The following is a 27,528-nucleotide window of genomic DNA, read 5'->3' on the forward strand; positions in this document are numbered from 1 at the left end:
TGAAGGCTCACACTTAGAGGTGAGGCTGTTGACAGGAAGTCTCATTGGGTTTTGGAAGGAGATCACACTTTTTTGCCACATGCTGTGTGAGTGTCCTCACAAGATGGCTGTTAGCCTTTCCCAGGATGAGTGTTCCAACAGTGACAGCAAGGAGAAAGCTAAATGCCTCTTTTGACCTATCCTCAGAAATTGTACAATGTCACTTTGCTGTATTTTTATGTATTGGACAGGACTCTCAAGGGGAGAGGAATTAAGCTCCACCTTTTGCAAACAACTTATGGGCAAAGCACATGTAACAAAGTCACACAAGATAACTTTGAGGCTTCCTTCATACTGAGATTCTCTAACTCTATTCGTGAATCAGTAAAGGAAGAACAAATCTTGAAAATACTAGTATTTGAGTTATCCCACACTTGAAGGTACCCACTGGGGCTCTTGTAATTGAGGTATTTGTTAAGAGGAGTGGTTTAGTAATGCCATTCTAGATATTCTATCAAGTGACAATGGGATTTAATTGAATGAAAACACCTCTTATGGTTTTCAGAAAAGAGTAGGTACAGAAAAAGCTGAAGTTAGAAATTGTTTTGATTATTCTATCCAAAAAAGTGATTGACCAATATATAGTAATTTTAATTTTTTTTAATACTCCTCCTACGATATTTTTCCATTGGTTTTTAGAGAATGGAAGGGAGGGAAGAGTGGGGATGGAAGTGGGAAAGGGGGGAAGAGAGAGAGAAAGAGAGAGAGAAAGCTGTTGTGAGAGAGACATATTGATTGGTTGCCTCCCGCATACACCCCAACCCAGACCAGGCCAGGCCAGGAATTAAACCAGGAACCCTTCAGTCCATGGGCTGAGGCTCTAACTACTGCACAAAACTGGCTAGGGCTTTTGGGCCTTATTTTGTTTTATTTGGATGTGTAGGAAAGAAAGGCTTCTGAGAAGTCTTGGTTAATAGATACTACTAAGTATTAAGGAACCATGAGTTTTATAAAGTAATAAATGAGAAGTCATGGACCAAATATGAAGCAAATGAAGTTGTGACCTGATTTGGGGCAATTGATCGGGTACCACACAAAAGAATCCACCTGAGCTTCACATTTGAAATATTCTCATTTTGCAGGCAGAGGTTTATGACAGACACTTTCCATATAGGTATAATTTTCCCCTACCAGGATCTGAAGTGAATACTACCGTGTTTCCCCGAAAATAAAACACCCTCTGAGAATAAGACCTACTTACAGGTTTCCTTCTGAGTGAAATATAAGGCATCCCCCAAAAATAAGGCCCCTCCAGGCTCTGTCTCAGAATGAAAATTAATTTACCGTAAACTGGTCGCTAGGGCCGCCCCGACTGGCTTCTAGCAACCAGTTACCTTACGCAGAGTCCTGACGTCACTGCTGAGTGGAGGCAGAGTGGAGGTCAGAGTGAATGGTGAGTGCGGGGCAGGAGAGAGGAGGAAACTTTTGCAGATGTGTGTAGAAGAACAGGAGGATTGGAGCAGAAGGGATGTGGTGAAGGTGGTGAGTGCTGGTCTGTCTCTGGTGACACTACTTGATGCTCATGGCCGCTCTCATGATGACTGAAGGTTCTCAGTCAGTGGCAGACCCTGCTCCAGCCCAGATCCAGGCCCCAGCAAGCCCAGTGTCAGGCCCCAGACAGGCCCCAGGGGGTAAATGTCTAATAAAGGGGTAAGAGGGATGTCTGGTGAAGGTGTTCAGTGGCACGGGGGGGGGGGGGGGGGGGAAGAAATCACTTAAATGACACAGGAGGATCAGAGGGGGCAATCAAAATGACACAGGAGGATCAAAAGAGGTTACTAAAATGATAATCCCCCCTCTGATTCTCCTGTGCCATTTTGATTCCCACCTGTGTCATTTTAAGTGATCCTCCTCCCCACACCTTGATACCCCAATTCCTTTTTTTAACCCCTAGAAATGAGCACAAAAAGAAAAAGCTACTCCGTGGAGTACAAGAAAGGAATCGTGGAAGACTCTTGGGGCCAAAATCTTACTGCTTTCTGCCAAGAGAAGTTGTTGAGTATCTGATTGGTCCGAAAATGGTGAGCAGAGTATGGTAACCTCATTGAACAAGTGGACAAGGGAAATGCTAAAAAGCGCAAGTGTGGATCAGGTCGGCAACCATTATTTTCTGAGCTGGAAGACCTGATCTGCGAATGGGTTGTTGACAGGAGAGCAAAGGCTTTGGCTGTGAATAGGGCTCAGATTCAAGAATTTGCCCTTGCAATGGCACCACAGTTTGCCATAGCCTCCGAAGACTTCAAAGCATCACAACACTGGCTGGATAATTTCCTTCAGCGATGTGAACTGTCTTTAAGAAGATCTACAACACTGTTTAGGTTGGAAGATACTCAAGTTATTAAGCGAACACTTGCATTCAAGTCCTTTATTGATGATGCTGACTTCTCTAAATACAATCTTTCCAACATGATAGCTATGGATGAAACTGCAGTGTTTATGGGCCAATCATCTCAAACAATTGAACAGCGGGGTACCTCCTTAGTGTACATTCCCTCCACTGCTTACAGAAGTGCACGTGTTTCCTGTATTTTCGCAATTCGTCTGGATGGCACTAAAATCTCACCTTTAATCATTTCTAAGGGCAAGAAGGAAAAGAGTGAATGTTGTTTTGGGCGTTTTTATTCTTGAAACTGAAAAAGCCTGGGCCACACAAGCAGTTATAAGGAAGTGGGTCGATTTAATGCTACCACTTGTTATGCGAGGGAGCCAGAGGTCTGTCAGCCTGGGATGCAGCCAGCAATCACCATGCTAAAGATACGAAGACATTTCTTCACGAAAGGAAAATAGATCAGATAATGATTCCCGCAGGAATGATGGCCTATCTCCAGACTCTTGATATTGTAATAAACAAGCCATTCAAAGACAATTTGCGCATGGAAATTAATGACTACATTGAAAATAGAATGGAGAGAAATCAACGTGGAAACTTTGTGAAACCTAAATTGCAAGAAGTTGTGTCTTGGGTGAAGAATTCATGGGAGAAAATCACTGACAGTTGCATTGCAAATGTACTACGAGCAGGCTACCTTGACAAGAAGTACTCATTTAAATAGACAGTGCTATTGCTAAACATGAGAGATTTGGTCTGCTAATTCTGAAAGAAATGGACTCACAAGAAATTCACCAGAAAATTCAGGAATTGGATTGTTATGATGATGTTCCAGAACATGATGACATGATTGTCATTGAATAAGTAAGTAAATTCTTGATACTGTAGGATTCACAGTTTGTCTGGTTTGTGTTGACAACTACCGTACTACCGTACCGTATACAGGTAATAAATTTCTTTTATTTTTATTTAACAATAAATGTGTACCATATTCTTCTTCATGGAAAAATAAGACATCCCCTGAAAATAAGACCTAGCGCATCTTTGGGAGCAAAAATTAATATAAGACACTGTCTTATTTTCAGGGAAACAGGGTATTTACACAATCTTGATACTGTTAATGCTGATTACTAATTGGCACTGTTTGGAATCAACCTCTCATCAAAGATAAGTAGAGATAAGTATAGCTATAGGACAGAATGTAAATGTTTATAACCATGATAATAATGATATGGTTGCTAGAGGTTAGGTAGGGTTGGGAGTGAGAGGAGGAGGAAGAAGTAAAGAAGCACTTGAACTTTTCTATTCTTACACAGTTTAAGAGCTTAGGGATAGTTGATTATATAAAATTGATGAGTCAAGAAATAGTGTGTTAAAGTAGCAATAAAATTTAAAAATATAATTTCAAGCTAGAGTAAAATTCTAACAAAAGTCAGGAAGAAAGGGGAGTGGAACTGATGTGAGTTGTGTTAATGCCCCCCATACCCTCCCCAACAAAGAGGCATAAGTTACTGACTAATCCAGAAATAGAAGCATGAATACATCCCATAGATTGAAGGTGTTTCCCACAACAATAACCAGATCCAGAGACTGGTGGCTCTAAGAATGGGGCAGTAAAGATGGCTTTTCATCTCCCTTCCTATCCTTATGTTCCATGTTTGCTTTCTTACATCATACTGAATATACATAACTTTTTTAAAGCCAAAAATGTAAACATTTATGTAGTTTGTAGCATCTATGAGTTGATACTAGTATTCAGTGGGCTTTAGTAGATAAACCTCACAAACATCAATCCTAGTTCACTTAAACAAATTTTACTTATTTCATAAATTGACACTACATTTCATTCTTCTTAAGACAGAGAAAATTATTAACTTGCTAATAAAAACTATGTAACATAAGCAAAAATTCTATATTTATTCTTAAATATGCATTTTTATATGATACCACCAAAAATACCTTGAAACCTTCAGGATTGACTCTAATGGGCAAGAGTCCAGGCTCAGTAAAGAACTAACCCTCTGTCCAGATCAGTCCATGAAGCAGTTTTAATAACTGTCCTCCCAACTCCTCATATCAATGGTTATTCTGAGTTCTTTTGGAAAGCCCAGCTACATCCTCTGCATATTCTAAAATCAAACTCTCTAGTGGGAGAGATATTCAAAGATTCAGCAATGACTAAGAAGCAAATGGTTAATATGCCCTAGTTTAACAAAAAGTGGCCATTTATTTATTTACTAGAGGCCCAATGCACAAAATTCGTGCAAGAGTAGGCCTTCCTTCCCCGGGCTGCAGGCACCGAATTCCCTCTGGCACCCAGGACCCAGGCTTCCCTCTGGATGCCGGCAGGCACCCAGGACTTGCACTTCCCTTGCAGCCCCAGCTTCATCCAGAAGGCACTCTGATCTAATTAGCATATTACGCTTTTATTATTATAGGCTGGTTTGTTTTTTAAAAGGTGGATATTTAAAAAAAATTTCTCAAAGCCAAATCAGCATCCTATATAATAAAAGAGTAATACGCAAATTGACCCTCACTCCAACACACAAGATGGCCACCCCCATGTGGACACAAGATGGCTACCAGAAGATGGCCAGCAGGGGAGGGCAGTTGTGGGCAATCAGTCCAGCAGGGGAGGACAGTTAGGGGTTATCAGGCTGGCAGAGGAGCAGTTAGGCGCTGATCAGACTGGCAGGGGAGTAATTTGGGGGTCATCAGGCTGGTAGGCAGAAGTGGTTAGAGGCAATCAGGCAGGCAGGCAGGTGAGCAGTTGGGACCCAACAGTCCTGGATTATGAGAGGGATGTCCAATTGCCCGTTTAGTCCCAATCACACAGGGATTGGGCCTAAACGGGCAGTCGGACATCCCTTGAAGCTTCCCAGATTGGAGATGGTACAGGCTGGCCTGAGGAACAACCCCACTCCCCTGTGCACAAATTTCGTGCACTGGACCTCTAGTCAAGTATAATAGGTAGAAAGAGAAAGAAATTACCAAAAATATGATGAGGTTAGTGGTCAGAATCCAGGTGGAGAAAGAGGCCTTTTATATAAAAGTACATTTTTTTTCCTTTGAAAAATAAGGAGAGAGATTTTATGAAATCTCTTTGGGCTTCTATAGAGAAAATATTGTTTATACTCATAAGAAATGCTAAGTCTTCTATTTTATACTCACAGAACTTCAGGATATGAAGAGACATGTACTATAACAATCCACAACAGTCATACAACATAGATCAGGCACCACCCACACTTTCTATAAGGAATTTGATACAAAGATTTGAACTACCTGTAAATTATCTATACTGCTCATATAAAAAATACTTAGAGAAGAATGGATAAATACAGACTGGAATATCCATACAATGAAATACTATACAACAATGGAAATGAAGAAACCAATGACGTGTAATAAATGGATGAATCTAACAGGCTTAAGGTTGAATGACCACATCAGACACAAATAGTGCACATCCTATGATTTCAATTATATAAAATATAAAACCAAGCATAACTAATCATGGTGTTAGAAGTCAGCATAGTGGCTGAAACCGGTTTGGCTCAGTGGATAGAGCATCAACTTGTGGACTGAAAGGTCCCAGGTTCGACTGTGGCCAAGGGCATGTACCATGGTTCTGGGCACATCCCAGTAGGGGGTATGCAAAAGGCAGCTGATCAGTGATTCTCTCACATTGATGTTTCTAACTCTCTATCCCTCTCTCTTCCTCTCTGCAAAAAAATCAATAAAATATATTTAAAAAAAGAAAAAAAACTTTGGAGGGGGTAGAGACTGGGAGGGATTACAGTAAGTGTTCTGGAGTAGCAGTAAAGTTCTATTTTTTTTTATATGGGTACTGCTTACATAGGTGGGTTCACTTTGTATTAATTTGTCAAGCAGCTGCAGCTATGATTTGTGCACTTTTCTACATGTATGTATACTTCAATTAAAAGTCAATTAAAAAATAACATACAAGGCTCCCTGCTAGTTTATGTGGTACCTTTATGCAGATTTTTCTAAATGCCCCCTCTGGGTAGAAAGAGATACCCCATAGGCAAAGGTAGCCCACAAGCTTGGGCCATGGCAAGTGGAGAGCAGACTGGATTTTATCCGCACTGATGCATTTGGCTAGACACAAAAGCACACATCTGGATGAACATCTGCAAATCTGAAAAACACTCATTTGGTCCGTCCTCACCACGGCTTTATGAGAGGACATGGCAGATGTCCTTATTTTACAGATGTGGAAGTGACAAAGAGCAGTAAGACTGATGCATGAAGGTGTCGCAGCTAATAAGCAATGGAGTCAGGATGGATTTCTAGGCCAGTAGTTCTTCACATGGTTCTGATTCCTTTTTGGGAGGGAGGACAGGAAGGAACTCTCTATGTTACTGTGTATATTGTTATGGGTCATCTCAAATGTCTTGTAGAATAAGGCAGGGGATAAATACGTGGTCCCATATTCTTAATATTGAACTTTTGTGAAGGTCCTTGGTGCTAAGCCCATTTGAAAACTATTCTCTACGCAGAGACTCAGAAGTAAACATTCATCTTTTGGATGTTTATCTATGCAAAAAGATCAGGAGAATAGAAAACGTTACATGTCAACAGAGCATCCTGGCTCTCCCACAGCTTATTGACTTAAGGATATAAATCTTTCCTTGTCTTAAAAAAATTAAAGAGTAAGACACACACATACTGTTTATGTCCAGCTTACCCAGAAGTGTCTGCTTATTTTGGGAGGAGTCAGGCTCTGCAGAACATCTGCAAGATCGAAGAACAATCACTCCTCCAAGCACACCATCTTCACTGGCCAGGAAAGGTGAACCTAGGCAGAAATGACTAGTGATCACTTCTCAGTCAATTTTACTATTTTCATTTGATTACTACAACAAAAATGTGCTATAAATAAGATCTTGAATGATGCCCTTTTCCTGACAATCACCATTGTTCCTGCCTTGTATAGGCTTGATAGCAAAGGCAGGCTGATGCCTGAACAGGGGTCATTTGGCAAAGACAGTGCCAGATGCTGCCAAGAAGACTTGAGTGGGGGTGGAGTGTGCATTATTGTATTCAGAATGGAACTGGAAACACTACCAGATTAAAGGACCAAATACAAATACAGGGGGGGAAATGCTCAGCAATTCCCTTTGATCAGCTCTTAGGGATCACTTCCCAGGCTCTCCCTGCTGTCAGGGGCATGCCACCAAAAGCTTTGATTTAGTACCTTAAATTCAATTTTAAACAATAAGCCACAAATTTTATTACAAACATGTTAAAACACTCCCGAAGGTTTACACAAACAAGGGTGAAACTACATTTCTATGAGAGTCCAGTGGTTGGAAATGACTGGCCTCTGGGATCTCACACACTGAGCCGCTGTGAGCATTTCAAGAACATGACATTTTAGGACCCCTCTTGCTTCTTCCCCAAGGACATCTTCCTCAAACATCTGGCATAGCAAGTGAGCATGTGAACCCATATGCTAGCAAAGAAATTAGTAAAAATAAAAGCCAACCAAACTGGATTTGGGTGAGCTCTGGTTAAACTTAGTAGATGAAACACATGTGTTTATCTCCACTCTTTCCTCAAATCCCAGTAAGCTAAGGGGAAAAGAAGATAAAAGGGCAGGCCCAATAAGGACAGAGAAAAAGACATGGGGGTGGGGGGTGACCTGAAAGAAAATGGGCAAAGGAGACCTATGAAAGCTGAACCCTAAGCTTCCAAGAGTTGGGTGGGTGGAGAAGAGGTTGGTTGGAGTGAAGGGACTCCTATAGGAAATCACTCAGTTTTGTCAAAAAACCCAAAGAGCACCAGAAGTTGGAGGCTTCAAGTTCTTCTGAAGGCAGGAGTATGGGATGGGATTGTAATGAAGATGGTTGGCTGTGTCCAAAAGAATCCTGGGCTCCTTACAGCTGGTCCAAGTTCAAATGTCTCTACCTCTTCCCTCTCCGATGGCTCAGCACTCCAAGCTATGGCAAACCCTGCCTCTGCCCCTCGCTTCCTCTGAAAAGCCTCTCAGTGCACCCTGTACTGCCCACACTGCAGCAGGCTCTGGTCTGGCCTCCCTGCCCCACTCATTCAGATCTCTAAATTGATTAATTCAATAAATATGTATTATGTGCTAGAACTTTTCTAGGTATTGATGATACAACAGTGAACCAAATGAAATCACTGCTCACATCCAGTTGAGCAGGTTGGGGGACAATAAACTCAAGTCAATAAAGAAACCCAATTAGACAGTAGTAAGTAGTAAAGGAAAAAAAAAAAATGATTCCCAGTAAATGACAGAGGGTGTGACTGGGCCAGGGACCACTGTACATCAATGGGCAGGGAAGGCATCTTTTGGGAAGGAGCTAATAATCATGTGAATGTCTGGGGAAAGAGCATTTTAGGCAGATCAACCAAACAAATGCACAGACTCTGAGGTGGGAAGGAGCTTGGGTTCAGAAAACACAGAGGAGGCCAGAGGGGCAAGAGCCAAGTGGGAGAGGGGAAGAGATGTTAAACCATGTGTTCAGAGAGACAAGGAGTTTGGATTTTACTTCAAGTGTGATGAAAAGATGATGCAGGACTTTAACCAGCACAATTATAGTTTTTACTTGCATTGGACTGGTTGGCAGGGCAAGAAAGAAAGCAGCAAGCCACCAAAGAAGCTGCCATAGCAACCCAGCTGAGAGATGACAGGGACTTGGGTGAGCTAGTGGCAGTGGAGCAGAGTGGTAAGCCCACAATTTATTCTGTAAGTAGAACCAATGGGGCTGTTTATGTGAGGGGCATGGGAAACAGAGATATCAAAGTTTACTCGAATAAGAAATATGTGTCCAAGCTATAATCACATTACCAAACCATTCAAAAACCATCAATGGTTCCCAACTGCCCAAAGAAGAATGTTGAAACTGCTAACCCTTACCTAACCCTTCTCTCCCTTCCCAACCTTCTCTATTTATTTTTACACATGATATGCTCTAGACAAATTTGGACTTCTTGAATCTCATTTGCCTAAGGTCTCTGGTTATGAACTATCCTTCCGGGCTCCCATTCCTTCCATTAACTGAATCCGTTCTTCAGCTCACTGCCTTTATACAGACCCAGGATCTGTGGGGTGAGGATATCTGATTCACCTTTCAAACCCTCTTAGTGACTAACAAAGTGCTTTCACTCATGCACCATCTTCCCTATCCCCAATCTCCTCAAAACAAACACACTCACTCCTGACTTGTGTGGTGTGTGGCATGAGGACAATAAGTCACCAGGAAAGCTTAATGTCAGGGTTCCTCATCCTTGGTATCAATTCATTCGATAATTTAATGAAACAAGAATTAGAGATATTGAAAGATTCCAAATTTTTCATGGGAAGTACTTAGATTTCATATTATCACTATGATGTTAAAAAAAAAAATGCTGACTCAGACAGAAGACTTTTTTTTAAAAGTTCCAGGATCACAATTGTGTTCTTCAGCAAGATATATTTAAAAACAATCTATGCTTCAGCTTCTTTAATTAAAAGATCTTTCTGGGCTGTTATGAGGATTGACTTTATATACATGAACTTTGTATCCTCTAAGGTACTAAACATTTGGTGGTAGCAATGCTGATGGTAGGAAGACACTTTACAGCATTTTGCTGGTTCTCAAGGATTATCATGTTGAACAAAATCTATTAAGGTACCTACCTGGATAACCTACAACAGCTGGAACCAGTGCTCAGCTGACATTCAGCAATTAGGAGGGGTGGTGATAGGGTATCAATTTCCCAGTTAAAATGTTAAGTAGTCTCTGTCTAAAAGGAAACACTATTTCTTATTGTTCCCGGTAAGAAAAGAAAAATTAACATGGAGTGACATGTTGGGCAAGGTTTTAGATGCTTTCTATACCCATACAGAAAACTGGTGTCTGCCCTGGCTGGTGTTTCTCAGTGGACAGAATATCAGTCTGCCCACCCAAGGTTCATGGGTTCAATTTCCAGACAAGAGCAGGTAACTGGGTTGCAGGTTCAATCCCTGGCCTTAGTTGGGATACATACAGGAGGCAATCAATTGATGTCTCTCATATTGATGTGTTGTTTTTTTCCCTGTCTCTCTCCCCCCTCTCTCTAAAAATTAATGGAAAAATATTAATACATATGCAAGGAATTGCTTAAAATAAGTGAAGAAGATTAAAGAAATGATAATAATTAAGCCTCCTTCACCCTAATAAAATGTCTCAAATAGATTATTTAAATGCTTCAGTCTATAATTACTCTGGAATAAAACTATAATTACAAATGGTAAGAAACACATTCACTGTGAGCAAATGTGTACAATCTAGACATTCATTTAGATTGTAAACTCAGACTATAAACAAATGAGACAACTACTTACTGTATTTTGTGCCATGATCTTTAAGGATGAAGAATTTGAAAAAATGAAAAGGAGAATCCCTCTAAGTATTAAAATAAATAAGTCAATGGGAATATTAATCAATATTGTTTTGATTGCTAGTGTGAGAATTGCAATTAGAAGAATTTTAAGTAAAAATAATGATTGCTGGCTCATAAAATCCAAAAGAAAAAAAATCCAAACTTTTGGAAGGGTAAGGATGTGATGGTTTTCAAGAACAGCCAAAAATAGCTTCCTCTACTAGGGATGGCATTGCCCATCACAGCCCAGAGTGTATACCTGACTTTAATCCACCAGAGAGATTTCCTCTCTTTATCAGATTTATCATTCTTGGGGCCATCAATCAGACTCAGAAAGATAGGGAACCAGACTGGCCTGGTTTTGGTCAGGAATCAAGCCTAGAGCAATCAATTGTGATCAATAGGCCATGGGGTGGGGTCACAGAAAGACAGACAGACAAATTCCCAGATAAACACAAAACACAAATGGAGACAACATTTGTGTTTGGAGCCAGGTATGGAGCCAGGCACCCAGGATCCTACTTGAGCTTAGACAATCCACTTCACCTCTCTGTGCCTTGCATTAGTCCCTCATTTGAAAAATCAGGAGACTAGATTAATAGTCCTTGGTATTTCCACCAGTTTAAACAGGAATAGTCCTAGGCGTACTGTCAGCTTTAGAGACCCATGCCTACCCATAAGCAGCAACCAGCCATTACCTGATGCCAGCAAGCACCTTTTGCAAAACCTGATATAACACTCCCTCTTCAACATGTGAGAACTTATCAAGAGAGTGAGTCTGTAGTTGGATAGCAGCTGCTAGTATTCCATCTTCCAATCACATTGAACAAAGGACCTCTGTCTTTTAAACATATTTCTGGGGATTTCTTCTTTTTAATGTCTATGTGCCAATTCACTTGAATGCCATTTTCTCTTGGAGGAATTACACATACTTTGGGAAAAATAAATATACTGATACCCACAGAGACAGATGGTTGGATGGTCAGGTGAGCAAGAAAATGAACAACTGGGGAATAATGAATGTTTTCTAATGAAAACACATACCTCTAACTCCAAAAGAATGATAAAGATTACAAATATTCTTTAAACACAGAAGCAGGGTAACAGTTTATACTTCCTGAAGGACCAAGGACCTCTCCTCTAAAAATGCCTTTGTTAGTTTACATGTCTTTTATAGACATGAAGTATGAGCACAGTGATGTGAAGACCTTGAGAGGAGCCCGTTACTTACTAAGTTCAAAGCATTGGCTCCTTCTTAAAGTGTCACCATATTCAGCCCTGGAAGAAAAATCTACAGATTGCTGCCATTATCCTATTAGACTTGTATAAACTTACCTGCATTCTATCATTTCCTGCCCTCACACAAATCCCAATGGAATGACTATTACTAGATTCATTTGATAGGTGAGAAACCAAAGGAAGGGAAGAAAGAAGCTGAGGCACAGGGAGGTGAATGACAGGCCTACAGAAACATGAAGGGGAAGGGCGGGGGAGGAAGGGGAGACAGAAAACAAAACCAATGCCTCAGTTCTCTCGCTACAAGCCCTGAGATCTACACCTGTTCCTCAAAACCCACCTCTACACAGTACCACAGTATGTACAGTTTGCTAGTAATAAGCATTGTGTTAAACACTCTAATTTAACCCTTTAAAGAGGAGAGTTGAGTGAAGCCAAGGACCCTTTTGAAATCAAATCCCTTATCTACCAAAATGTGAAAGACAGGAAGTTAACTTGTTTCAGGACATAAAATTCCATTCCATTCCATCAAACTATAATCAGAACTTAACATATTCAATCAATAAGTCATGGTCACATCTTTGCAAATATGTTTCCCAGTTTGTCCGATATCTTTTTAAATTTTTTGACTTTTTTTTGGTAATAAATAAGCTTTTAATGCTTATTTGTCAAATTTATCCTTCTTTTTCCCTCAGAGTTCCTGTATTGGACGTTTTATTGAAAGACCTTCTGTAATCCAAAATTATGAAATAAGATGTCCATGTTTTCTGTTAGCATTTTCATAATCTCAGTTTTTACATCTGAAACTTCAGTCCATCAGGAACTACTTCTGGTGTAAGGCCTGTAGGAGAGGGCCTGCTCTACTACTTTTTTCCTAAATGGTCAGCAAATTGCCTAACATAAGTCTGTTGGCAAATTTATCTCTTACCCACTGATGCGAAATTCATTTTTATTACATATTACATTTCCACATGTATTTGCATTTATACCTACATTATCCTGTTCCACTGATGAAACTATTCCCACAGATACTGAATGGCTTTAATTATGATAACTTGACATTATATTCTATCTGATCGGGCTAGTTTCCTCTCATTATTCAGTTTTTTCACAATATTCTTTGTCACTTTCATGTGATTTTCCCATATGATTTTAAAAATAGGCTTGCTTAGTACTCCTGCTTCCCACTCTCACTGGAATTTTCATATGAACATAATTTAATAAAATTGTATTTTTCATAACAGTCAGGCTGTCCTGGTCAGTTTTACCCAGGAAAAACTAAGGATGGAGTCAATTACATTCTTGACACCTCCTAATGCTGGAACCATGTGATTTTTAGGCAAGGAAATGTGATACAGTATCCCTAAAATATAATTTGCGAGCACAGCTCTACATAGTTTAAAACAATCAAGTAGATATCTTTATAGAATGTCTTATGAGATGTAGACTTAGTATGAAAAACAACCATTGGCTTTTCCTTTATGGTAAGTTTTTATCTTCTGGTCCATTTTATCTGATTTGCTACATGCTATAGTCACTAGTAATAATATTTCTATATCGCCTGGCCTGCAGGGCTCAGTATTGGAGTGTCAACCTATGAACCAGAAAGTTGAGGTTCAATTCCTGGTCAGGTCATATGCCCAGGTTGTGGGGCTGGATCCCCAGTAGAAGTGCAGGAGACAGCCAATTGATGATTCTCATCATCGATGTTTCTATCTCTCTCTCCTTCTCCCTCTCTGAAATGATTTTAAAATAATAAAATAATAAAATATTTCAAGAAGTTTCAGCCTACACTCCAGAACAGGACAAAAACAAAACAAAGCAAAATGTGTTTGGATAGCAAGTTGTCTGTTAAGTGAAAACACTATGGTTGGCAAATTTTTAGGTTAATTGACCAATCATAAGTAAATGAAAGTGTCTGAAACATGAAAAAAGCTTTTCTGGGAGGAGAAAGTTATTGCACATTGAATCTTAGATTCCTTTTGTGCTAAATATTATGGTATTTATAATACGGTCCAAAGCACCAATGTTCTCGAGTAATGCCATTTGCTTCAGGAGGACGAGGATGGAATTTTTTTTAGCTAAATGAGGTAAACAAAGTCAATACGATTAAATAATGGAGATAAGCCCCTGGCTGTCTTTACCAATCACTGCACTAAGACTCTCAAAGGACATCAGATCTGAAGACGTTTATTAAAGCTGAGACAGTGAAATAAGAAGGGACCTAGAAATCTAAGATTCAATGTGCAATAACTTTCTCCTCCCAGAAAAGCTTTTTTCATGTTTCAGACACTTTAATTTACTTATGATTGGTCAGTTAACCTAAAAATTTGCCAATCCATAGTGTTTCTATTGTGGCTTATTGATTTGAGCTGCTCACTGCTGCTAAATGAGTTTTTCCTTCTATTACTAGACAGGGGACCTGACAGGACTGCTTAGAGCCAGCCAGGAGTGTGTGGGTTCTTGATTTAGAGCAGGAAACATTTCACAACAGAAGTCCAGTTAAATTTTAAAGGACATTTATTAAAGCTGAGACAGTGAAATAAGAAGGGACCTAGGATAACAAGAGAGGGACTAAGTTATGGCCTAGCCTGGGCTGCTTTGGCTCACTAAGAAGTTAGAGAAAAGTGGGCCTTGAGGACAGGTTTTGGGGATTTGCTGGGGACAAACTGCCACTGCCCATTGCTGCCCTGGTTGCAAACCTAGTGAGATCCCTTAGAGTTTAGGAGATGCATGCCTTGGGGGAAGGAGAGAGCGAAGGGAAGGGGGAAAGTGCAGGCCAGCTCCTTCTTTTTGAGGGTTTTAAAGGCTGGGAGTTTGGGGAGGAGGTCTCTCAGGGGGGGATCTCAATAGAATATTCACCAGTTTTATGCTAACATGCCAAAATGAGATTTATTCCTTAGCTTCATTTGTCCTTGGGTGTGGTTGGCAAATGGCACTGATTGGATGTCTGCTGTCTCCCTGAGTAGGGTGAGTTAAGCTATTTACCCTCTAGTTGGGAGGAAAAGTGCAAACCATTTATTTATTTATTTATTTATTTATTTATTTATTTATTTATTTTAATGTACTCATCCATTAATTTTGAGAGACAGAGACCAATTTGTTGTTCCACTTACTTTGCATTCACTGGTTGAGTCTTACATGTGCTCTGAGTGGAGATGGACCTCGCAACCTTGACGTATCAGCATGAGGCTCTAACCAACAGAGCCAGGGCCATCATGTGCTCTTAAGTGTCCTTGGTATAGGGAAGACAGGATTTATTAGAAGGCTGCAAACTGCTGTTTAGCCATCTGTCTCAGTTCCCCTATTCCACCTGTCAAGGAGTTTTTCTGGCCTCTTACTATCCTGCCTCACTTCTCCAGTTGTTTCCTGGCAAAAGCCATCTTCCTTATGAACTAACTTTTTTCACTTTTACTCTGTAAGGTCAGATCCTGCTCACTGACTGCTCAGAAGCACATGACACTGAGGCTTTCTAGCATGATCAGAGTCAGTTTAAAGTAGCAACTACTTTGCTTTTAAGTAAATAAATCTATCTTATTGTGGCCAACTGGCATCACATAAGTCTCTGTTTGGAAAGCCTAATAAAAAGATGTGCTATTGTGAAATAATAAGAAACATATATTTTGGTCCTACTCCACAGTTCCTGACACAGAGCTCCTAAAACCCTGATAATTTCCTAAGAGAACTATAGAAGCATCTCTTTTTGTTTGTCTGTTTATCTTGGGTATGGTTTTTACTTTTGTTTACCGATTTGCCCTTAAAATTTTTTTATTAAATTTTTTCAATAAATTTAATAAAAACTGATTTTGGTTAATAAAAGTAAATATGTTTCAAGTGTACAATTCAATAATACATCTCTGTATATTGCATTATGCGTTTACCACTCAAAATTTGACTGCCTTTACTCTCTACTACTTCCTGAACCCCCTTTCCCGCTGGTAACCACCATACTGTTATCTGTGTCTATGAGTTTTTTGTTTGTTGTGTCATTTGTTACTTTCAGTTTTATATCCCACATAGAAGGGAAATCATATGGTTCTTGACTTTTTTCATCTTCTGTGAGAATATTTAGTTTTGATCCCAGTGATAGCAAGTCCCTTTCAACCACACCTGAGTTTATGTAAGTGAAGTAACCTTTGGAAAGCCTCCAGGAGGATGGCTGGTTGCCAGGAAAATCTATCATGTGATGAGAAGGGTAAAAACTTTCAGCCCCTACCTTAGACCTCAAGGCAGGGAGAGGGATTAGAGGTTGACTTAATCAACAATGGCCAATGACTTAATCAAGCCCATGTAATGAAACCTCAATAAAAACCCAAAAGGGCCTGGTTGGAAGAGCTCCGGGCTGGTGCACACAGGGAGGTGCTAGGAGAGTGGCAAGCCCAGGGAAGTACGAAAGCTCCAAGCCCTTTCCACATCCCTTGCCCTGTGCATCTCTTCCATCTGGCTGTTCCTGAGGTATATCTGTATATATAAAAGGCTAATATGCCAAGTATACCTCCACCCATCCAACCAGCCACTATGATGTACACTGACTACCAAGGGGCAGATGCTTAACACAGGAGCTACTGAGATACAGTGACTTGGCAACGGTGATTCTAGGGTGATGCAACCCTAAACTAGAGAGGAAGGAGCCCAATTCCTCCCAGGGCCATGCGATTCCACCTTCGGCTGTGGGTTTTGTTGATGCTGGGGCACTGTCAGCCCGAATCTGATTTACTGGACACTTGTGTTTGCATTCCACACCCTGTATGACAGCAACTTTGCAGAGTTTCCTCTCACACTCCTGGACCCTTTGGGGGATGTCAGATAGCAGGTTTCAGCCCGATCCCTGCAGGCCAGGCTGAGGGACCCCTCCTGCCGGAGGGACCCTATTCACTCTGCAGAAGCCAGACTGCGGGAAGTTGGATTCAGGGTGTGTCCAGCCATCTCACTCAGTCCTGCCCTGCCAGCCACTTTCTAAATAATTTGCTTTCAATGTGCAAGAATCAGTGCACCAGGTCACTATCCTAATATATAAAAAGCCAGGGCCATCACGACCAAAACAACTGGACAGAAAATTGAATAGCAGGCTACATGGGGCAACACGGCAGGCAGGGGGATTAGTGAGGGACGACCCAATGACTGAACAGCAGGCTGTGTGGGACAACCAGGCCAGCAGTGGGTGGGCAGTTGGGGGTAAACAGACTGGCAGTAAGGGGCAACCAGGCCAGTGGGGGGGAAGGGGTGCAGTTGAGGGCAATCAGGCCAGCAAGGGGGGGGGGGGGTGGACAGTTGGCAGCAATCAGGCCAGTGAGTGTGTGTGGGGGGGCAGTTATGGACAATCAGGCCAGTAGGGAGAAATGGTTAGGGATAATAGAGCTGGCATGGTGGGGGATGGCGGGGCATTTAGGGGTGATCAAGCAGGCAAGCAGGTGAGCTATTAAAAGCCAGTGGTCCCGGATTGTGAGATGCCCAACTGCCCCCTCTTTCGACCTGGTCGCCCATCACTGCCCCCCCCCCCTCAGTTGGACATCCCCCAAGGGGTCCCAGATTGGAGAAGGTGCAGGCTGGGCTGCACCCTCTCCAATCTGGTGCCTGAATTTCATGCACCAGGCCTCTAGTTTATTTTACAATAAACCAGTAATCTAGTAAAAGTAAGCTGTGTTTCCTGAGTTCTGTGAGTTGCTCTAGCAAATTAATTGATCTCAAGATGCGGGTCACAAGAACCTATAATTTAAAGCTGTAGGTCAGAAGAACAGGTGCCAATCTGGTTTTGTGATTGGCATCTGAAGTGGATACAGTCTTGTGAGACTGTGGGATATGATGGGATCCCCAGGTAAACAGTGTCAGAATTGAGTTACACTGTAGCACATCCAACTTGTATCGGTGTGGGGAAACCCTCACACGTTTGGTGACCAGGAGCATCAAAAGTGAAATACTGAAAGTAGAGGAGACATACAGGAGTGTCGTTTTCCTTAGCACACAGTGGATGCTTCAATATTTCTTACATATGTTATTTTACTGAGTCGATAAATAGATTATTATGTAGTAATATTATGTACCAGTGCTTGAAACTACAACTCTAGATCTATAAACACTGCCCTGCTTACAATGTGAACTTTAAGTGAAGCTTTTATATTCAGATTTAGTGAGCTAGCATATCCTGAACCCATCACAGGGAGACATCCATTAATGTAGGAGCGCTAGAATGCAATTAAACATTGCATCAAGGCAATTATATGTGGGGTTTTGTATCTCACTTGAATGTACTTCTGATACAGAGCAATTAGCTATATTAGTAATAGGAAAGGAGTAAATGCAAGGCCAGACATTATAACCCTGTCACAATTTACTTACATAACAGTGTATAATAACATATTTAGTTAATACATAAACAAATACTTATACTATGCACACACTGTAAATACGTGCACGTGCCCACTAGAATGTATGGGCAGTTTCAATGTCTTGCTCACCAACTGCCATGTAGAACAGTTTCTGACCCAAACAGGTAATCAACAAATATTTGTTGCTGAATTAATAGATAGCCCAATTGTGGGCCTGTGTTAAGTGTTTTAGGACTTAATAAGGGCAAAGTCACTTTATTTGACAGAGGCTTCCAGGTGGAGCAAAGGGAAAGTCTGCCCTTAGACAGTAGGTTGAACTGGGGTCCATGTCATGGCACCGAGCAAGCATTAGAATGAGCAGTCACTGCTCTTGACAATTTGCCAAGGTGAACCTTGAGAAAGGTCATAAAGAAAAGTGCAGAGAGCTCGAATAAATGACCTGGGCCTGGAGAAGGGCTAAATGCTGCTTGGCCATTCGTTTGTAGAGCCATGCCCTTCTGGCATAGGCATCCCTGGAAAAAGAGGCAGCTGGGTTTTGGCATGGAGGGCAGTTTGTCATCTCAAGAAGACAAGAATTAGTGAGAGGAGCCAAGAAGAAAAAGGACAGCAGAGTCTGGAGATCCAAGGAACAACAGTGTAAGAAATGTCTACAACTATGCAGTCGGAGAAATAACACAAGAAACAGATCAAACTGACTAAATCAAACATATCACAGGGAATGGCAAGGAACCACAGTCCAGAACTGGTCAACTTGCGGAAATGGTAACAGCAGAGGAAGAAACAGAAGAGGGGGATTTTGTGGCAAAAGAGAAGGATGAGATGACAGCTTTAAAAGATGGCAACTGGTGCTGCAGATAATCAAGAAGGTGGTATCATTTCCAAGATCTTCTGCTTAGCAAGCTAGGACATAAGAAGGGACTTAACTTGTTAATAAAGCTCCAACTACATTTTTAATTGTCTCAAAACATCAAGCAAGCACCGCTAGACCTAAAGCTCCCAGAGTGAGCTCTTGACTTCCTTCTGGGAGTGGCACACCCAAGTTGGGTTAAGGAAAATAACGAAACCTATATACTGCAAGGGGAGGAAGGGACAACAAATAAGTAACCCATCAATTGTAGCAGTGTATGCATATCCCTGTTACTTTTCCTTCATTTATTCTATAACTATTTGAGTGTCTATTAATTGCATACTTAATGCTATTCTGGGATTACAATGGTAACAAGATAGGAAAGGTCCGAGCTCTCAGAGAGGTTACCTTCTGATGGGAGAGATGGCCAAAGAAGCAAATGCACACATGTTACTTATAACTGTGACAGCCTCATAGAGGAAACCCATGAGGGGCTGAGGTGGAGATGAATGGGGGCTGGCAGAGCCCACTGCTGACAGGCCTTTTTGAAAAGGTAGCATTTTAATTGCGATTAAAAGATAAGGAAAAAGGAACCAGATGAAGACTGAAAACAGGAACGTTCCAGGAGGAGGAAACAGGACACGTCAATGTCCTGAGGTGTGACAGGACCTGGGAATTTAGAAAAGCAAGAAGACGATCAAGGAGGCCAGCATGACGAGCAAGGGAGGAGAGTGACAGGGATTACAGAGACCATGAGGTAATGTCTGTATTTTATCCTCTTTATAGTGGAGGGCCATCAAAGGCATAGAAAAGGAATTAGAACAGCTGCTATGTCGACAGTAGATGGGACTGGGAATAGTTGTCAAGAGAAGAGGGAGGTAGACTGCTGAGGAGGCTTCTGTGGTAGTCCAGGTCAGAGTTCCTCAGGGAGTCAGAGAGGTACTCCCATGTACCCTGTGGCCTCCCTTCCCCTGGGCCCAGTGAGATGGCCCAGCATGGCTGAACAAACCAGACTCATCCCATCATGCTGAGTTCATAAGGCAGCAGATGCTGCTTAAGTAGACGTGGGACCAGAAGAAATTCCACTAGGGACTGAAGGCAAGTGCTCTACCAAGAAAAGCATTTGGGTCACTGCTCTCCGTGTACCACACCGGAAAGTGTGCAAGGAGTCACTGACCTCAACCTGTCATTTCAATCGAGTTATTACTTGTCCTGCCATCATCATGTAAGATCAACTGCAGTGCCTCCAGGACAGTCATCCTGGGCATAGATAGATCTACTGTTGCCTGTGAAATTCTTTCACAGAAGGCTCTAACTCCTTTCTGTTCATCAGTCCATCACAGGCCTGTTCATCTCTGCAATTCCCGCCCTGTCTTCATTCAATAGAGCTTTAATTTGTTAACCTTAGGTGCTGAGCAGGATCTATATTTCAGCTTGTTATTCTTTACTAAATAAAGCCCTGAACTTTTTTTCCGTCTTCATTGTGCAATTTTAGCTGTCTTGTTTAATTGTGGATTTTTACAGTCTACATGCCTAGAAACTTTGGGCTGTGGGTAACCATTGACTATGTCTAATAAATAAACAACAACAACAAAAAGATCTGCAGAGGTAAACCATAAATATACAGAGAGAGAGAAAAAGAAAGAAAGAAAGAAAGAAAGAAAGAAAGAAAGAAAGAAAGAAAGAAAGAGAGGGAGGGAGGGAGGGAGGGAGGGAGGGGGAGAGGGAGGAAGAAAGGGAGAATGGAGTGAAGGGAAAAATAAATAAAAATTCTGGGAATTCTACAGGTTAGCAAGTATATTCAGATACACAGATACATGTACAGAATTTCATCAAGAGAGTTTTTTATGTTAATAAGCTGAGATAAACATTGAAATGTCACTCTGAGAATCTGAGGAATTCCATATAAGTAAGGTCTATTTTGGACCTGTCTCCCAGAAAGGGATAATTACTAAAGAGGAAAAAGGTCCTCCACCCACAAAATTGTCAGAAACATAGAAATCAAGTGAAGAACTACTGTGAGATTCATAAAAAGGTCTTAATTTGAAAAGGGGACAGAGGGATGTTTTCATTTGCACGTTTTCAATTATGCATGTCCACCAAGAAAGACGACTAAACATAGCCCAGTCAGTGGTGGCACACAAAACCTTACTCTAGTGTGCAACCAAAAAGGTTAACATTAGAAATACCACTCAATCTGAAACATTTCAAAACAGCGCACATATTTTAGCCATTTTTTAATAAGAGCACGATCTATGTAGACAGTTAGTGAACAATGTTGTTTTGATGGCGAGCACCATAAAGGAAAAAGGGGAGTGTCAGTAACTCAAACTTTTCATTGCAGACTTAAGTTGATGCATCAACTTCTGGGCTAAAGAAAAGAAGAATCACTCACTTTCTGTACCCATCTGGCTGGACTCCACCCAGGACTCCTGAGCCCTGTGGCTGTTTCATGTTCATGTCAATTAATGCCACAGCCCAGAGGGGGGAAAAAAAAACATGGCAAATTTGTGAACGTGCAGGTCCATGTGCCAACATACAATGTTAGTGCTTGTGGGTTCAGAGAACCGTGCATTTTTCTTTCCATTTCAATTGTAACAAACAGTTGGCATTTCTACACTCGTTAGGGGTACACAGGTTTAAAATTCATGCTAATGTAAATAAGTTCTGTGGAAACAATAAAATATTTATGTCGTGTCTGGCTGGGTAGTCTCTTCCTCCCTGGAGGCTGCCCACATACCCTTAACCAGATTTGTGTGTTCTATCACAGACTTGTCTGTGTGGTAGTTCATCTACTGGCCCCCAGAGGTCACTTCCTATCACTCCTCAATTTTATGCTCCTGGATCAGTTTCTCTGACATCTGCCCTGACATAATTCCTAGTGATTACAAGGTATGAAGATTTACTCTTCCAACTCCCTGACCTCTCAATTCCTTGACCACTTCTCTCCCAAGAATCTTGTCCATACTCTGTCAGCCACTCAGTCCCATTACTACACCCTAGTCCTTGTGATCACTAATAAATTCCGCCTCCTTCATAGATTTTGCTTGTAATCATCTCACTAGCAGTGCCCCTAACTTTCCAGTGAGCACCCTCTAGTACCTATTCCCAACAATTCTTCAACCTATCCTGCATCCCCCTCAAGTCCATACTTTGATCCTTAAGTGAGTTCAAGTCCATGGTCCATCATTATAATTAATTAGAGGCCTGGTGAACAAAATTTATGCATGGGGGGGTTGCGGGGGAAGAGGGGTCCTTCAGTCTTGCAGTGCCCTCTCCAATCTGAGACCCTTTGGGGATGCCCAATTGCCGGTTTAGGCCCGATCTTGTAGGCAGTCAGACATCTCTCTCACAATCCAGGACCATTGGCTCCTAACTGCTTGCCTGCCTGCCTGATCGCCCCTAACAGCCTCTACCTGCCTGATCGCCCCTAACTGCCGCTGCCTGCCAGCCTGATTGCCCCCTCATCATTCTCCTGCTGGCCTGATCACCCCCTAACTTCCCTCCCCTCGCCAGCCTGATCTCATCCCTAACTCCTTGCTCTCCTGCCAGCCTGATCACCCCTAACTGCTTGCTCCCCTGCTAGCCTGATCACCCCTAACTGCCTCTACCTTGGCCACCACCACCATGGCTTTGTCTGGAAGGAAGTTGGACATCCTGAAGATGTATGGTTGACCCAGTCTAATTAGCATAGTACCCTTTTATTAGTATAGATTCCCTGCAGGAACTATCAACTTTTTTGGCCTAGTCTTGGCCACCTTATTCACCTAGCAAAACTCCAAGCACAATTAAATCCTACTACATGCCTGCACCCATAAGCTGAAGTTGGCTGGAGAATGGCACTAACATGACTAATCACGCTCTTTAAATTCAGCACCACTACCCTCAGGGTCAATCCTTGATGCTGTCCAACAATCATACATTTCCCAAGTATGGATCTTTACTTTCTCATTCGCCTCAAATCTAGTACCTCCTTCTTCACCCTAACTCTGCAGCTGACCTTGCTTCCTAATTCCCTGAGAAAAATAGCAGCAATCAGAGACAATCACCATGGGTCTCCACCATATCTTCTTGATTCATGTGCATGGTCCATTTTGTTCTCACCCATCAAAGACCTCACAACGGTAGCTCATCCCTCACATTACCCCACCCCACATAGACATAGCAGTCATTTGCCTTTCTCCTGTATTGTTTGCTTTAATTTCTCCTAGATTGTTTGTCTGCTATATAAATGAAAACAAAACAAACAACAAAACTCCACAACTTCCTTCCCAGTTATCACCCCATCTTCTCATCCATATAAGGAAAGATTCCTTGAAAGACTTGTCTATTCTCACCTTCTGCTATTTCTCTCCTCTCATTCTTCCTATACCCACTCAAATTGGGATTTTTATCCCCATCACTCCAACCAAACCCTCTTTGCAAGGTTACCCATGACCTTCACAGAGTGCTCAAATCAATGATCAATTGATCAGCTGTCCTCATCTTCCTAACTACCTGTCAGCAACATTTGACCTGCTGGTCACTCTGCTACACAGACTTGCAGGAATTCACAAACCCTGGATTTTATCCAGAAGGAGCACTGACTATCTTTCCTCAGTCTCACTGTTGGTTAATCTTCATCTCTTTGATCTTAGTTTTGGGATGTTCCAGGGTACTTCAACATCTTCTTTTATCTACATTCATTTTCCTGGTGAACTAATACAGTTCATCACTTTAAAATACCATCAGCACACACTTGATCTCAAATTTATTGTATCCTAGGCCTTCCCCCGAATGAGAGATCTGAATATGCAATTGCCTAATTAATATTTTACTTGAGCATTTAAGAAGCACTGACTGGAACACTGATCAATCTTTCCCATAAAACGTATTCTTCCTGGAAGCTTCCCTACATCAATAAGTAGAAACTTCATTCTTCCAGATGCCCATGCCAAAACCCAAGTCATCTTTGACTTTATCTCTCACCCAATTAGCAATTCAAGTTAGCTCTACCTTCAAAAACTATTCAGACTCAAACCACTTCTTTCTGTCTTGCCACTGTCACCTGAATCTGAGCCACTATTATCTACTACCTCCTAACCTGATAGCATCCAGACTAGCATCCCAGGTTCCTTTCTCCAAGCCCCCCCTGCCCAGTCCATTGTCAGCACTGAACCAGAATGACCAATTTAAAATGTAAGTCATGTTATTCAGCTTCTCAAGGTTCTCCATGGCTTGAGAAGTAACAATGGCTTGTAAGGCCATACATGACAGCCCTACCCATCCTCTCCGATGCTCACTTTGCTCCAGCAACAATGGCCTCCCTGCTATTTCTCAGCCTCTCCAGACACATTGCTACCGCTTTTATACATGCTTCTCTGGAAAGTTCTTCCCTCCATGGGCCACCTGGCTTCTGTCCCTCACCTTTGGATTTTTGTTCAAATGCCATCTTCTAAGAGAGGCCTTTCCTGACCATGCTCAGAAACTGCAGGCTCCTCTCTTGCTCTTACTCTCCATCTCTCCTACTTCATTCTTCCCTGTAGCTCTTGCTACTGTGTGACAGACTATAAGTTTTACTTATTTGCCTACTGTCTGCCTGACTTTATAAAATGGAAGCTCACTGCAGTGCATGGTCTGAAGCCTGAAATGTAATGGATGCTCACATACAAATTGAACAAATGAACAAATGCTTGTTCTGAAACCCCCAAATGGGAGGGCTCTTCTGGATCATCTAAGCCAGGGACTGGTAAACTTTTTCTGTAAAAGACCAGATAGTAAATATTTTCTACTTTGCAGGCCATCCAGTCTATGTCACAATTATTCAACTCTATCCCTGTAATGCAAAAGCAGTCTAGCCAGTGTGTAAATACACCAGTGTGGCTATGCTTTAATAAAATTTTATTTACAAAATTGGGTGGGTAGCAGGGTTTGATCTTTGCAACACAATTTGTCAAACCCAATCTAGGTTATTCTGCCACCCAGAGCATTGACATCTTCATCACCAATTCCCTGAGAACTTACTAAGCAGAGATCATGACTTCTGGAGCTAGACAGGGCCACCTAGACCAAGGATCATCTAACCCAACCCCTGTGGCAGACAGCAGATGCTTACCTGGCATCCAATCTCTTTCTTTCTAACTAAAAGAAGCCCGCTGTTGATGGACAGCAATAAGCTCAACTAAGAAACTATATTTCTCAGCCTCTCTATAGGTAGAGGTGACCACAGGACACAGATCTGGCCAATGAGACACAAAGAGAAGTCATTTGCAAGAGCTGTTAAAAAAAAAAAAAAAAAAAAGTCCTTTAAAGAGGGTTGGCATGCTCCTTTTGTTCTTTACCCATCTCTTTCTTCCTGTTTGAAATGCCAATGTGATGCCCAGGGAGTGGTGAGAGCCACACCCCAGGAAAGCAGAGGAGAGGAGGAGGCGAGAATATTGGAGACTGTGGAGCTGAGGCACAGGTCCTCTGGATGTCTTATAATGAGAGTAGAAGTTAATATCTGGTTAAGCCATGAGAAGTGGTTCTTCAAGTGAGATTTTTAAAGAGAGAAAATAAATCTTTGGTTAAGTCATTATAAGCAGCCTTTAAAGAGAAAAATGAATCATCCAGGATCCTAAAAGCCAGCAAGTGGCAGAACAGAGACTTGAGCTGATCCTGTGACTTCCACGTCAGTAGCAGTTCTCTCCTGCCAATCCCCTCTCAAAGACAGAATAAAAGACATAATGTGCTATTCCACACAAAGTAGGCAGCATGTGAATTAGACAAGCCTTGCTTCTATCCAAAACAGATCACCTGACAGGCTGAAATAACTAAGAATTCTGGAACAAGAGGGGCAAAAACTAGCCTCATAGGACTCCCATACAAATCCTTGCATGACCACTCCCTTAAGCATTAAATCCTCAGGATAACATTTGGCCCCAGTGTGTTTCAGTCCCTGGCCCAGAAAAGCAGGAAGGCCAGGAGGGGTGACACAATGGCTGACATCAGGACCAGCTGCAATGACTAATGACCTCCTGCCCTGGTGCCAACCAATCATTGGGGACACGTCTGGACAGCTGATGAATATTCTATTGAGATCCTCCTTTGAGACCTCCCTGATCCAGCGACTCTCTCTGGAGCATGGTTAACCTTTGCCCTTCTACTTCCCCCAGGTGCATTCTCTCTGACTTTCTTTTTCATAAGCTCCAAGGTCCCTTCTTTTTGCTTCTGTAACTTTTTCCTGAGTCCATGCAGCCAAGGTGGCTCACTTCCTCCACTTCTGTGACTTTCTAAATAAGCTTTCTCTTATAATTTGAGCTCCTTGGCTCTGAATTCTTTACAAGCCTAACTAAAGAACTGAGGCTGCTGAAGCAAGGTCCAACATTCTGGTGACATTCCATTACCAGAACACATGGGAGAAGAGTGTTGAAGTGTGTGCATGCACGCCTGCGCGCGTGCGCATACACACACACACACACACTTTGAGTGCTTATCCTAGGAAATTAAGAAATGTGGGTTACAAGCTTAGACCTGCAGGTCATTAGGTTTATACATAATTTGGTTCTGAGTTTTCCAATCATTTACCAAAAGGAGATGATTAATCCAACATTAGTTTTAAGAGATAGACTTAAAAAGGACATTTGAAAATATTTGAGAAGTATTAAGTGCCATATAATTATGTAGAATTATTATAATAAGTGGATAAATGCAAATGATATAAAAGGCAATTGGAAAGAGATTCTTTCCTACCTCATTCAAACCTACAAAATCTTTAAAACATCTGTAACTATGATAAACACCATAGGAAGCCTACGATCAAAATATCCCTACAAAGAAAGTCAGTAACTTCACAGCCACCATCGGCCTACAGAACGAAAGCATTACACACTTAAATAATATTTTTCTGTCCCATATGAATGTCAGTTTCAAATATTAATAACCCCTCATCATAAATAATTCAGAATAAATCTCTTCAGAACAAGGACATTCTCTTATCCAACCACAATATTATGTCTAATACTAATAATAATTCTATTAATTTAATATGGCTATTAATGAGTAATATTTATAAATAAGTACTAATTATCATTTAATTTATTAAAATTTGCTTAATAGTCTTAAAAAGTATTTATTTTTAATCAAAGGCTAATCACTCCCAAATACTTGTTCTTTAAGTGCATTGCTTCAAAATCATTCAGCCAAAAGGAGTTAATTTTCACCTATATCGTTTTTATTGGTGGTCAATTAGTATTTGGATTGGATTCTTTGGCCACTTGTTTTGCATATTTGTATCTAAATAGTTACAGAATATAAAAGGAGCTTTTTTGAACATTATAGTGTACAGGGGGGAAAAACGAAAGAGAGTAAGGAAGGCGGCAGGATTATTTTCAACCTTC

General features: G+C 41.4%; 1 protein-coding gene across 16 annotated transcripts in view; it reads right to left on the reverse strand.

Annotated features, from left to right (window-relative positions):
* TASP1 (taspase 1) overlaps positions 1-27,528 on the reverse strand; it is a 233,348-nt gene that overhangs the window by 48,229 nt on the left and 157,591 nt on the right. For 11 of the 16 annotated variants that reach the window (XR_004984368.2, XR_004984367.2, XM_036418444.2 and 8 more), the window contains one exon: positions 7,080-7,190. The exons of 3 other annotated variants lie outside the window; for them this stretch is intronic. Coding sequence is in view for 10 of the 13 variants with exons in the window: in XM_036418444.2 (XP_036274337.1) it covers positions 7,080-7,190 (111 nt within the window). In the remaining 3 variants the exon portion in view is untranslated. Of the gene's footprint in view, positions 1-6,380; positions 6,715-7,079; positions 7,191-27,528 lie in introns of those variants that run through there. 2 more of the 16 variants (XR_004984369.2, XM_036418437.2) reach the window with 1 other exon arrangement.

The sequence above is a fragment of the Pipistrellus kuhlii genome, unplaced genomic scaffold (assembly GCF_014108245.1).
Source record: "Pipistrellus kuhlii isolate mPipKuh1 unplaced genomic scaffold, mPipKuh1.p scaffold_m20_p_6, whole genome shotgun sequence".
NCBI classification, from domain to species: Eukaryota; Metazoa; Chordata; class Mammalia; order Chiroptera; family Vespertilionidae; genus Pipistrellus; species Pipistrellus kuhlii.